Source organism: Ovis aries, chromosome 7, assembly GCF_016772045.2.
Source record: "Ovis aries strain OAR_USU_Benz2616 breed Rambouillet chromosome 7, ARS-UI_Ramb_v3.0, whole genome shotgun sequence".
Classification (NCBI taxonomy): Eukaryota; Metazoa; Chordata; class Mammalia; order Artiodactyla; family Bovidae; genus Ovis; species Ovis aries.
Window position 1 is genome coordinate 50416235 of NC_056060.1, and position 13275 is coordinate 50429509.

Consider the following 13275-nt stretch of genomic DNA (forward strand, 5'->3'; position numbering starts at 1 on the left):
AGTTCTTTGAAAAGATGTACCAGCAACAGATAGCTGTTAATTCTGGGAAGAATTAACATCTCCCCCTGTCCCTGCTCTTATCCACATCTCTAATAGTAATGCTCTTCCTGAGTATTAACAGAGGGTCTCCACTTTCCCCAGTGAACATCTTTTGAGAGAGAAAACAAGTGTCAGTGAAGTGGCCAAAGGGTTGACAATTAATGCAGGGGGCAGGTGCGAGGAAGACCCAATACCAAAAATGAAGAGCTTCATGCTAAAAACAGGCATTTTTTGGTTATTTCCTTTAGCCACTTAAAATAATTCAGATAAACATAATGGTACTTTCCTAAAGAAGAATTTGGTTTGGATTTCCTGGGTATTTGTTCCAACTGCTGCTTGCTCCTATAGGGAAAACAAGGTCATTAAATCATCCTCATTTCCATGGCTGGTTTGAAGGTGGAGGCTTTGGGTTATTGATAAAATCTTCTTTGAAGTGGACTCTTGCTTTCTTGAAATAGGCCTAGACATGCCTGGGTTCCCCGTGCCCAGAAGTGCATTTGGACACCAAGACTGAGTTATGAAACAGGTCTTACTTTTAAATCTCACCTTTTCTAGCTGCCTAGCATTTTAAATTTACCTGATAGCGTTTTACTTAGTTTCTTTCTTTCTTTTAATACTTTCAGAAAGCTATTTAAAATTTTGAGGAACCTCAGTTTTTAACTCAAGTAACTATTCCATATATAAGTATCATTTTGATAGTTGATATAATATTTAATATTTTCCAGTTTCCAGCCACTCCCCGCGCTGTCCCTTCCCCACCGTCCACCCCCAGGACTGCATCTGGTGTGATAAACTCATCCTTTATTTTGCCTTCCAGGTCCTCTACCAGTACTCTGTTTGGGTATCTGGGAACCTGATGTGGAGAAACCCTTTGCCAAGTGATAGCTTCTCCTAGCTTTAATACACAGTGGAGTGGGAACCATGACAAAAAAGTGTTTTCAACTTTATTTCTGCTTTTTGCTGCCTCCCGTGTTCCCCCTCTGCAGTTCTTCTTCTCATCTGAACTCTGTGGCAGTGACTGTGCTCATTTCTTTCAGATGGAGATTATTTTACCTTTACAAGACATGAACCCATTGGTGTGTGTGGACAGATCATCCCGGTGAGTGTATCTCCTCACGCCTCGTATTTATTTTCATTTGAACCAGTTCTCTTAAAGATACATAAAACATGGACTTCAGCAATGTGTGTTTTCCATTACTGGGGAAAAAAAACTGAGTTCATGTTGTTGACATATCTTTAACAGCCTCCCTGCAAATGCTTATTTGAACAGGTTAATAGGGTTTCAGCTTCGTTACCAGGAGTTGAATTCTCAAGTTATGGAATTCTCATGATTAAAATAAGCAAAGCAAAGCCCAGTGTATTAATAACCTGCCTTCAGTTATGGATGTCCATTCAGCTTATGGAAAATTAATGCTTTGTTATATTTGCTTGTTTATTTTTTAGAACTGTGACTCACCATTTTTCCAGGCATATTGTTTTATATGGTCTTTTAATCCCATTCTTCCCCACTGTTTCTTTTCACAAGAATCTAGATAGAAGATCCTACAGAAGACACAGCAGTACAGTTCACGTCACAGTCATAATTGAAACCATGCCGTGCTGTTGTGTGTCTTGTACAGGGAAATAGATGTAGTGCTTAGTGTTTGGATTGGAACATTAAACACTGTCTTTTTTTTCCCCTCTCTGCCTCATACATAGCCTTGGCACTATACAAAACATCATCGAGTCTTCCAGCAGGAGAGTCTAGCTAATCATTCTGGCAAGGATTTCAGGGGAGCCTCAACTTAAATTCTTAAAGTACAGACAACAAGTTTTCTCAAAATACAGGAGAATAACTCAAGATAATCTTCAGCTTTGGGAGCCAAACATTTGGGGGAATATTAATAAATTATTTTAAAGGTCCACAAACTCTGGGTTACTGTGACATGTATTCGAGAATGAAAGGAGAAGATGAGAGATTTGGTTTAAGTTCTTCTGCCCCTAAACCACCCAGGGAAATCCTACTCAGATCAGAGCCGGGTTGAGGTCTGTCACCTTAATTGCAGGAACTCAAACCTGCTTTTCCTGCCTTCCCCAGACTCAGTTAGCTGCAGCTTTCACTGACAGGACAAGAGCCACTTGTCAGCCAGCTCGGCTCAATTACTGCGCTCCCAAGATTTATATACTGTAGATGGAATTAAAACATCACTGTGTACTCCCAAGTTTATAAACAACTAAGGGGAAAAGAAATTGGGTGTTTGGTGAAGGCAAGACACTTGTATATTTTTGCAAGCTTGCCAGGGCCAGTGAGAATCCTTCAAGGATGGCAGCTGAGATGCTTCAGGCAGAAACACATTGTGGTCAGGGGCTAGAGCCAGGGCACCAGGATTTCTGTTTTCTTTCTTAATGAAATTATCAATGACACCTGATAGTACTGAGGTTCATGCCTGCACTTACAACAATACAAGCTTAATATCCTTTTTAAAATTGGTTTAAACCATCTTAGGCCCCAGTCTCAGATACACACATATATTTTTTAGTCTCCGTTAGTTTATTTTGCAGTGGCCAGGAGACAAAGTAAGACTTTTGCGTCCTTATCAGTAGATGCACTTTATTTTTTGTAATTGTGTGTTTTGTGGCAATACATGTAGGTAAAGAAAAAGGTACTGCCTTGAAATACACACTGACTTCTAGGTCTTCCTCTCTGAAGAGCTTTTATACCAGCCTGAAACCCTGGTATAAAAAATCACAAATGCAAGAAAAAGTTTTCATACACAAGAACTTACTGGAACCAAAAGCTAATTTTAAAAACATATAAAATGACAACAATGAAAAGCTGAAACAAAACAAAGACTCCCTTTTAACGATAAGATTTCTTTTTGTGGGTAGCTGGAAAATAGTAATTTGCTGACCAGAGAGAGAATAGGGGAGATTTTCACGGTCAATCCTGTTCTCTTCTTAATGAAGTAATTAAAAAATCCAAACATCTATACTCTGTGGTGGGACAAGATTTATGTTGAGGACCAGTCTGAGAAATCTGAGAAGTCACAGCTTGAAAACAAAGTAATGGAGGAATATTTTTCCATCTATCAACCCTGAGATTTTGCCTTTCAGTGGAACTTCCCCCTGCTGATGTTTGCCTGGAAAATTGCTCCAGCTCTGTGCTGTGGCAATACAGTAGTTATTAAACCAGCAGAACAAACACCACTCAGCGCGCTCTACATGGGAGCCCTCGTCAAGGAGGTAAGAGAAACCGACCTCAGGAGTGGCTCCCACCCTCCTTACAGTTGGGGCCTAGTGGAGCATATCCGATTCAATGTGCTTCATCAGCTTTCACAAGCCACGTTTCCTCCAATTCTGTTTTGTTAGGCTGGCTTTCCACCAGGAGTCATCAATATTTTGCCAGGATACGGGCCAACGGCCGGGGCAGCAATAGCTTCTCACGTTGGCATAGACAAGATTGCGTTCACAGGGTCTACTGAGGTAGGTGCCTGAGAAACCACAGCTTAAAGAACAGTTCCGCAAATGAGTAGAGGGTTTGAGAGAAAATTGAAAATGTTACCCATGGACTGAACACCCAAAGAGCAGTCAGTGACTGCTCAAGGTCTTACCAAGCAGATAAGACCTTAACAAGGTCTTACCATAGCTAGAAGACGGATGGGTGGCAAAGTAAAGGGGGACATTGACTGTTTGTGCCTCAGATCTTTGGGCTCTTGTGTGCTCCATTTGTGTGAGACCTGTCCCGGAAAAACAAAACCCTATTATATTTTGAAATAAAAGAAACAAATATCAGAGGCAAAAACAAACTAACAAACTGTCCCAAAAGAGTCTATCCCAGAAGCTGGGCTTCTGAACACTTTCTTGAATCAAGAACACAAGTTAAGAACTGGAGATGTCAAGATGAAAATGGAAACACAACCTTGTCTTATCATTATATCCCCAACTCCTGTAGATGCTGTTCGCAGCTAACTATGACCATGAGCCTTAAAAGGTCATAGAGAGTAGAGATCAGCAATTTTTTTTCTGCAAAACACGGCCAGATAGCAAATGTTGTGGACTTTGCTGGCAATATGGTCTCTATTGAAACTACTTAACTCTGCCCCTGGAGCACAAAGTAGCCATAGGTAATGTAGTATGAACTGAACCCAGCTGCAGGCGAGCACTGCGTGTCCTGTATTGACCTTGCTCTGGGGTGAGGGGGCTCTGCCTGCCTGTCCACCTCTTGACTCAAGCACTACTGGGCCACATGTCTTTCAGGAGTTATCAGTCATTCTGGTCAGATGAGACTAGAAGACACTCTTCAGTGAATGGTGCTATGGTTCAGCTTCTTGTTTGGGCAGGGCAGACTGGGCCCTAGGGCTGGCAGAAGTCCTCATTTGAGGAGATGAATCAGGCCAATCTGCGTCCATCTGTGTTCCCTGGTCAGAGTGTGCCCCTAGTTTGGTTCTGCAGATGAGCAGAGCCACCGGTTGGGATTACTGCTTGGTCACTGCAGATGTGAATTCAGTCTGCCAGGATTTGTGTGTTGCAGCGCCTCCCCCTCTCTCTGTTGCAGTCTCATTTCGGTGGTGGTTGAGCTGTGCAGATTCCCCTGCAGTGCCCATGGTGTGAGATCAGAGTAGTGGCTCCCACGGGTCAGCTCACAGTTGTGAGGTCTCCTTTCCCACTGGAGAAGCCAGAGGGTCAGGAGAAATGTCTCCCCATGGTGCTGCAGTGGCCTGGGGGAGGGCAGTGCAGTCACAGAGTAGCTGCTTTTCTTCCCCTTGTCATGGGTCTCTGGTACAGGGGAGCGCTTCCCGCTTAACCTTGCGTTCTAGAGTTCTCTCCATGATGTCTTTTTTTTTTTTCTTTTTAAAACAAGTGCTCCTTACGCTTCTTGTGACGGAAAGCAAAGTCTGGAGCAGTCTGTGTTGCCATCTTGGTAACATCATTCCTCAGTATTTTCACTAGTACCAGATTGCTTTAATTATAAGGTTTTAAAAGATGTGTTGGAGTATGGCAGGCAAGATACCCTCTTACTTGGTTTTTCAAAACCTTCAGGCTGTTCTTGCCCATTCTTTCAGATAAAATTTCAGTTTGGTTTTCCAAGTACCTCATCTTCCTCCACACAGCTCTCATTGGAATTTTGATTGGCATCCCATTACCTGTCTGTATTAAATTGAAGGTGAGTGTTCTTTCTAGAAGACTGACATCTCATCCAGGAACATGGCATAAACCTCTTCAGTTATTTGTCCTACAGTGTTCTTCACTGATGTCATCATCATTTACATCTTAGGCTTGTCTTGATAAATTAATTTCTAGGAATTTTTTTTTCTTCCAGGGATATTTCAATTTTAAAACTGAGCACTTTTTTAAAAGTCCCAATACCATGTGTTGGAAAGTCATGTTGAGAGGATGACCTAATCTTTCAGGCCAGACAAGAAGTAGCATAGTGCATCAATAAGAACATAAGTGCTTATTTCCAAGTTGCCTGGGTTTAAGTCTCTGTTTTGCCATTCCAAAAGTTTTTTAAACTTTTGAAAAGACTTTACTGAAGTATAATTTACATACAATAAAATGCATTCATTTAAGTACCAAATACACACTGTCACATAACCATCACCCAAACTAAGATATAGAATATTTCCATACCCTAAAAACATTTCTCATACCTTTAGCCCCAGGCAATCAGTGACCCTCTTTGTTAATATTCATTCCTCTGTTACTTTATATAAATGGAATATACAATATGTACTCTCCCATGCCTGGTGGTTGTTTTTTTTTTTTTTTTTTTTTGGTGAGGGGTTTGTTGTTCAGTATTTAATGAATTATTGATATGATTGGATTTGAATCTCCCATTTTCACTTTTATTTTCTACTTGTCCCATCTGCTTTTTGTCCCCTTTCTCCTCTTTGTCTGCCTCATTTCGGATGAATCAGCACTCTATTTTATCTTTTATTTTGGATTATCAGCTAAGCCTCTTTTTAAAGTGGTTGCTTTAGAAATTGCAAGGTGCGTTTTAATCGCAGTCTACTATTTAAAAGTATTATGTTACTATAATGTAGCAACAGTACAACAATTCTTCCGTTTCTCATTGCATCCTTCACGCTGCCACTGTTCTAGGATTCACTGTTATGTATGTATGTAGCCCACAGTACATTGCTACACTTCTTGTTTTAAAAATTCAACTATCTCTTCAAAGTGAAAGTGTTAGTTGCTCAGTCGTGTCTGGCTTTTTTTGCAACCCCATGGACTGTAGCCCACCAGGCTCCTCTGTCCATAGAATTCTCCAGGCAAGAATATTGGAGTGGGTAGGCATTTCCTTTTCCAGGACATCTTCCCAACCCAGGGATCAAACCTGGATCTCCAGCATTGCAGGCAGATTCTTTGCCATCTGAGCCATCACAAGAAAACAAAATTATTCTACGTTTACTCACATACTTTCGTTTCTAACCCTCTCTCTCCTTTTTTTTGCCTGTGTTTCTTTCTGATATAATTTTCTTCTGTATAGAGACCTTTCTTTAGCATTTCTTATAGTGTGGGTCTGTTAGTGACAAATTCTCTCAGCTTCTGTTTGTCTGAATATGTATTTATTTTGTTTTCATTTTTTATGATTTTTTTCTGAATATAAAATTCTGATTCAACAGTGTTTTATTTTACTTTCAACACTTTAAAGATGTCATTCTGTTTTTTTTTAATGACTTGCTCTGTTTCTGATGTTAGCAGTCATTCTTATCTTTGTTTTACTGTATATAATGTTTTTTCAAATATGTATGCTTTTTCATGTCTATTAATTTTTGAAAGGATACTGAACATTGTGACCATTACACTATGGACCATGTAGATTTTGTTTTCTTTCTTTTAAGAGTGCTGGACTTTTTTCTGTCAGGCAATTAAGTCACTTGCAGTACAGGTTGACCCTTTTGACACTTAATTTTAAGCTTCATTAAAGACTAGTTTATCTTTTACTAAGATAATAAAATATATTAAGATTACTAAGTTGGGATCCTTCTGGATTTTGTAGTGAATGTTCTAAATGTTCAACCAAGTCTTTCTGCTCTGGTTAGTCAGAACTCAGACGTCCCCAACCCTATATGAGCTCTGAGTATTATTCAGCATACAAATTCCCTGATCTTGGTTCTTTATCCCGTTTTCTGAAGTATACCAGTCACCACAGGTATACCCTTTAGCTTAGCCTTCAGCCAGAGAATTGATGGGACCCCCATAAGTTTTCTTGACTGCATTGTCAGTACTCTCTGGTACTAAGCCTTTTTAACCACCTCATTCTCTCTAAACTCTAATCTATTTCATCATTTCAGGGAGATCAGCACGTTCTACTTTGGTCTTAACATCCCATGATGCAAAAGGTCTTCCCCTGTTTCTTTTTTTTAATTTTTAAAAAATTTTATTTTATTTTTAATTGGAGGATAATTGCTTTACAATATTGTGATGGTTTCATTCCCTTGTTTCTTTTATCTCTAGAATCACAGTCCCATACTGCATGATATTCCATTTAAAGGAAGCAATTTCATGTACTTTTCTAGTTGTTTCCAGTGCGAGGGCAAGTTCAGTGACAGATTTTGAGAAATAGACTGCCAGTTATTTCCATAGCCAAAATGAGTTTATTCAGAATCAGCAAAGAATTGCAGTTTGGGGTCTACAGCCATGGCAAACCGCATGCACATCCTTCCACAGCAAGGAGGGTACTCTTTTAAAGAAGAGAAAAGGAAATTGGAGAGCTGTAGTAAACAGAATCCACTGGAGAAATTGGGAGTTTGAAGTAGAGTTGCTTTTTGTTGCCTGACTTGTGACAGTCTCTTCTCATTGCATGAACTCTTGCCAGGTAAGAAGTTTTTCTTTTTTCTGTTGGGCTTTGCTACTGTCATAAGTGGTAGAGCTCCCTTTTCTGATCTTCCAAGTCTATTTTAATTGAGGTTTCTGTTTATTACGTTTTTTATCTTTTCTCCTTTTGATCAAGACCTTTCTCTGAAAGCATTGCTGGTAAGAAGTCCAGTTTTCTGGTTTCAGCAGCATTTTATCTCTCAGTGCCAGGAAAGACCTTTGGTGTAGTTTCTCACATCAGAGGGAAAGCATGCAGATTGAAAACCTATTGAGGTCACATTCTAGTAACAAAGAAGGATAGGAGGGAGAACTCTTAGGCGGTTTTTATGTAAAGCCCTTGTGTTATCAAGATTATAGACATCGGAGATCTTCTGAAGTATCATGTCATCATTAAAGGTCTGGCAGGCAAGTTTCCAACAGACCTGGTCCAGATTATCTTGGAAAGGCTATCTCATCAAATATTGTCTGCTTCAATTCCAGGGAATCTTTACTTTCAGGTCCCCAATGATGTGCAGGCCCACCCAGAGTTTGGTGCTTTCTTTTACTGTATCACATAAATCCGAAGTCTGTTCCCTGGAGTTCAGTGACACATGGGTTGGTTAGCATTACTAGATAGAGGGATCTTTCCAGCAAGGTTGAAGAAAGTCTTTCTGGAAGTTTTTTCCAGTAGATAAAATCTCCACAGAGCATAAGGTGTGATGCTCAACATCTTTGTCTCCCAAGAGCACACTGTGAAAAGATTGCTGTACCAAAACATGATTGTTTTTAATAGAAGCAATTTGGCCTTTGTAATATTGCAGGATCTTTCTTACCAGTGAGTCAAGAGGCAGGAGCCAAGTGCACTGGACATTCAATGACTATTTCAAAGTGTGAGAGTTTATGAGTTCCAGAAGATACCGATCTAAGATCTAGAAGGACCTCTTGGTGATGCTTTTGGCCAAGGTTTTTTAGGGACTCTACAGATTTCCTGTTTGAATCTTAACAATATCATTAGTGCATTTGACTAAACTAGAAGGTTGACAGTGATTAGGATGGTCAAAGTGTCATGAAACTGGCCAAAAAGTGCACAGTTGTCTTACCTGACTAGTAAGATGAGTTCCTTGATCACTATGAAGTTCAAGAGTTGTCCAGGTAGTGATAATATTTTTCAAAGGGACTTTAGTCACAGAAGAGGCAGTAGCCTGTTTGCAGGAGGTGGCTTCAGACCAGAACTAAAACATATTTATATTCATGAGATGGAGGAAGTTGTATGAAATCCTTTTCCAGACCTCAGATGGTCATTAAGCAGTTTGAAATGTCCAGGAGCAGTGCAGACAGGCTTATTTGGGGTATATATTTCAGACAAGTGGGTTAAGTGATAAATTCTTGGAGCCTTAGTGTTGCCTCACCAATGTTGATTCATGAATGCTATCATTTTGTCAGTAGACCAATGGTTTAATGTATGTACAGTGGTTAGGAGTGAGAATTTTAGAATCTCCACTAGGACTGAGTTGTTATTTGGTCTAAACCGGAGCTTCCTCTTTTTGTCAAACCAATAACTGTTGAATTTCTAGTCTTGTTTTCCCTTCTCTGAGGCCAACAGTGTTTGGCTTCTATACTTTTTCTAAGTCACCATTTGGGGAAATATCTCTTTGGACCATGCCAGAGGTTTGGTTGTTGTTGGTTTCTTTAAGGGCAGCATTCTTTCTGGAAATGTCAACAAGATGATTTCTTTTAGCTTCCAAAAAGTCACATTTAGAATATCCTGGAATCTTAATAAAAGCAGCAGGTAAAAAGTATTGCATCCAATAATCCCTGAATATAAGGGTCATTTAAAATTTTGGCTTCCTTGGTAGCTCAGCTGGTAAAGAATCTGCGTGCAATGCAGGAGACCCCGGTTCGATTCCTGGGTTGGAAAGATCCCCTGGAGAAGGGATAGGCTATCCACTCCAGTATTCTTGGGCTTCCCTGGTGACTCAAACAGTAAAAAAATCTGCCTGCAATGTGGGAGACCCAGGTTTGATCCCTAAGCTGGGAAGATCCCCTGGAGGAGGGCATGGCAACCCACTCCAGTACTCTTGCCTGGAGAATCCCATGGACAGAGGAGCCTGGCAGGCTGTGGTCCCTGGGGTGGCACAGAGTCAGACATGACTGAGCGACTAAGCACACATGTGCGGAAGCCATGCTGCCCCTCTGAAAGCATGTCTACTATCAGTGGCACTTTGAAGGACAAGCTTGTGTAAGAGTATATAATTCAGCCTGTTTAGCCAAAGTAGCCATAAGTAAAGATGCTGCTGCCAACAGTATTAAAAGGAGTTGTAATATCATGCCCAGCACAGTATTTGTCATTGTCACTTTTTAAAAAGAAACCATCAGAGAACCATGAGAAGTCAGTGTTTCCTAAAGCACTTTCCTGCATATCATCTCAAGGAGTCAAGCAGAGACCTGTCAGTGTTACGCAGTCATGAGGGACTTCATCAGTGGCAGAGGGGAGAAGAGCAGCAGGGTTACCTTTACTCTGTGAAAGAGTTCTGTGAAGAGCAGTTCTGTGAAGAGCATGAAGACTTCATAGGAGGTGAGGCAGGTGTCTGAGAAATGTTGACTATGATGAGAATTAGGTGAGCTTTTCCTACATGAGGTACAAAGGTGGTTAAAGGGGATCCCATAACAGTTTTTTTTGGTAGCGTTCACCGAAAGGGCTGTGGTGATTTTTTAACTAAAGAAGGGAAAAGTAATTAATTTTCCCCTTTTTCTTGGAGGAATTCTGGAATTATACTTCCCTAAGAAATCTCAGGTGAAAATGGATATGGATGGAGGAACTAAGAAGAAAAGAGTATTTATCTCTCAAAGGGTCTAAACCAAAGGAAATAGATTCAGAGAAACAAACTCATGAAGTTCACTAGAGAGCCTCACTGTTTGAACTGTCTCAGTACTCTGAAACAGCACTGCTTTATAGTAGTGGAGTCGAGCACCAAGATGTGGCTCTAATGTTAGGGCTGGAAGAGATTCAGCCCCAGTCTGGAGAAACATTTCTCTAAGATGAGTAAGAGGGAGGGTTGGGAGGAGCCCCCTGTAGTTCCTCAGAGCCACTTCCTTGAGGATTAGGAGGACAATGGAAAAACTAGTTAAGAGACCTGAAGATGCCAGAAGTTTGAATTTGTGACAGTCTCTTTTCCAATGTCCTGGCTGTTTTGCAAAGGTAACAACTAGGAGGGGTTTTTTGTGTGTGTGTTTTGTTTTGTTTTAAGGGGTCTTCATTTGCTTGAGTTGAAGATTAAGAATTTTGTTGATCTTCCTTTTAGATGATGACTCCTCTAAAGTGTGAGAGAGCTGGTATACCAGATTAACTGCATCTGAACTGGACATCCCATGGGTTACCCATCCCATCCTGGTCCTTTTTACTAGAAGGGAAAGGTCCCAGTTCAGCCCACTGATAAACACAAAATCAAAAGCTCCTCAGGCGGGATCAACATTTGAAGGAAGACCACAATTTTCCTTAACAATCTGAAGTTGATTATAATTGTCATGAGCAGGTTCAGCAGATTTTTGTGTGCAAGCTTGAATTATGTCCCAGTCAACAGGCTCTGGAAAAGTCCAGAAATTGCTTGATGAAGCTGTATAGCAGTTGCCTGAGTCTGATGATGTAATAACGTAGTGGGCTCATTTCCAGCTTTAATTCTAGACAGCTTTCAGGATTCTCCCTGTTAGCAGTTTTCATCCAATACTGGGCCTGGCCTTCACCAGGAAGATGTACATCAGAGAAACCAGGTTGATTATCTTTGTTTTCTGTATCCTTTAATTACTTATTTTGGATGTAGTTAACTACTTTGGTCTTTTAACTTTCCTACTAGCTTTATAGGTGGTTGAGTTACTATCTTTATCATGTATTTGCCTTTCCCAATGAGATTCCTCCTTTTATAATTTTCATATTTCTAACTGTGGTCTTTTCTGCTTAGAGAAGTCCCTTTAACATTTCTTGTAAAAACTATTTTGTGCTGCTGAACTCTTTTAGTTTTTACTATCTGTAAAACTCTTGATTTTCCCTTCAACTATGAATGATAGTCTTGCTGGGTATTTTTGATTGTAGCTTTTCTTCCTTTCATCATTTTAAATGTATCATGCTACTCCCTTATGACCTGCAGAGTTTGTGCTAAAAAGTCAGCTCATAGTCTTATGGGAGTTCCCTTGTATATAACTGGTTGCTTTTCCTTTGCTATTTTTAATACTCTCTCTTTAACTTCAATTTTTGTCATTTTAATTACAATATGCTTTGGTATATTCCTCTTTGGGTTAACCCTATATGGGACATTGCATTTCCTTTCCCTAATTAGGCAAGTTTTCAGCCCTTATGTCTTCAAATGTATTCTCTGCCCCTTACCCTCTTTCTTCTTCTGGGACCCCTATAATGTGAATATTAGCACAGCTAATATTGTCACAGAGGTCTGTTAAACTGCCCTCATTTTAAAAACATTATTTTTTTTGTTAGCTTGGATGATTTCCCCTACTCTGTCTGCTAGTTCACTTGTATGTTCTTCTGGATCATACAGTCTACTGTTGATGCCTTCCAGTGTATTTTCTATTTCAGTTATTGTATTCTTTAGCCCTGTTTGGTTCTTATATTTTCTAACTCTTCGTTAAAATTCTCGTTGTGTTCATTTGTTCTTCTCTCAAGTTCTTTGAGCACATTTATGATTATTACCTTGAAGACTTTATGGGGTAGATTGCTTATCTCCAGTTCACTTAGTTCTTCTGGTACTTTATCTTGTTCTTGCATTTGGAGCCTATTCCTTTACCACCTCATTTTGAGGGCGCCCCAGTGGCCCCCTTCCTCTTTGATAGACTCTCTAAGATCAGCTGGTGGGTATGACCCAGGCTTCTTTCAAATTACTGTTCCTGCCTTGGGTCTCAGAACATGTTCTGTGTGTGCCCTTAAGAATGGAATATTCCTCAGCTCTTTGGGTCTCCTGAAAGCAAGCCCCACTGGCTTTCAAAGCTAAATGTTTTGGGGGCTTTTCTTCCTGGTACAGAGTCCCCAGGCTGGGAAGCGTGGTGCGGAGCTCAGACCTCGGCTCCTTGGGGGAGCATCTCCACAATTGTTCTTATTCTCCCGCTTGCAGGTCACCTGTCTAGGAGCATGGGTCTTGATTATATTGCATCTCAGCCTCTCTACTCCATCTCCTTGTGGTTCCTTCTTTGTATATGTAGTTACAGAAGATCTTTTCTGCTAGTCTTCCAGTCATTCTTATCAATAATTACTCTTTAAATAGTTGTAATTTTGGTGTGCCTGGGGGAGGAGGGTGAGTTCAATATCTTCCCACTCCACCATATTGGCCACTTCTCCTATTTTATCTTTGCATCTTAATTTTAAAATCTTACTTTGCAGAAAGGCAGTTTTAGGCTCCTGACAACGGAAACTTCAAACTACCAATTGAAATATGTGTTTAAAATTTTAGAGCT

General features: G+C 40.2%; 1 protein-coding gene across 1 annotated transcript in view; it reads left to right on the top strand.

Annotated features, from left to right (window-relative positions):
• ALDH1A2 (aldehyde dehydrogenase 1 family member A2) overlaps positions 1–13275 on the top strand; it is a 119219-nt gene that overhangs the window by 75501 nt on the left and 30443 nt on the right. The window contains exons 5-7 of the mRNA XM_004010568.5: positions 1077–1138; positions 3133–3261; positions 3388–3501. Of these exons, the coding sequence (XP_004010617.1) occupies positions 1077–1138; positions 3133–3261; positions 3388–3501 (305 nt within the window). The remainder of the gene's footprint in view (positions 1–1076; positions 1139–3132; positions 3262–3387; positions 3502–13275) is intronic.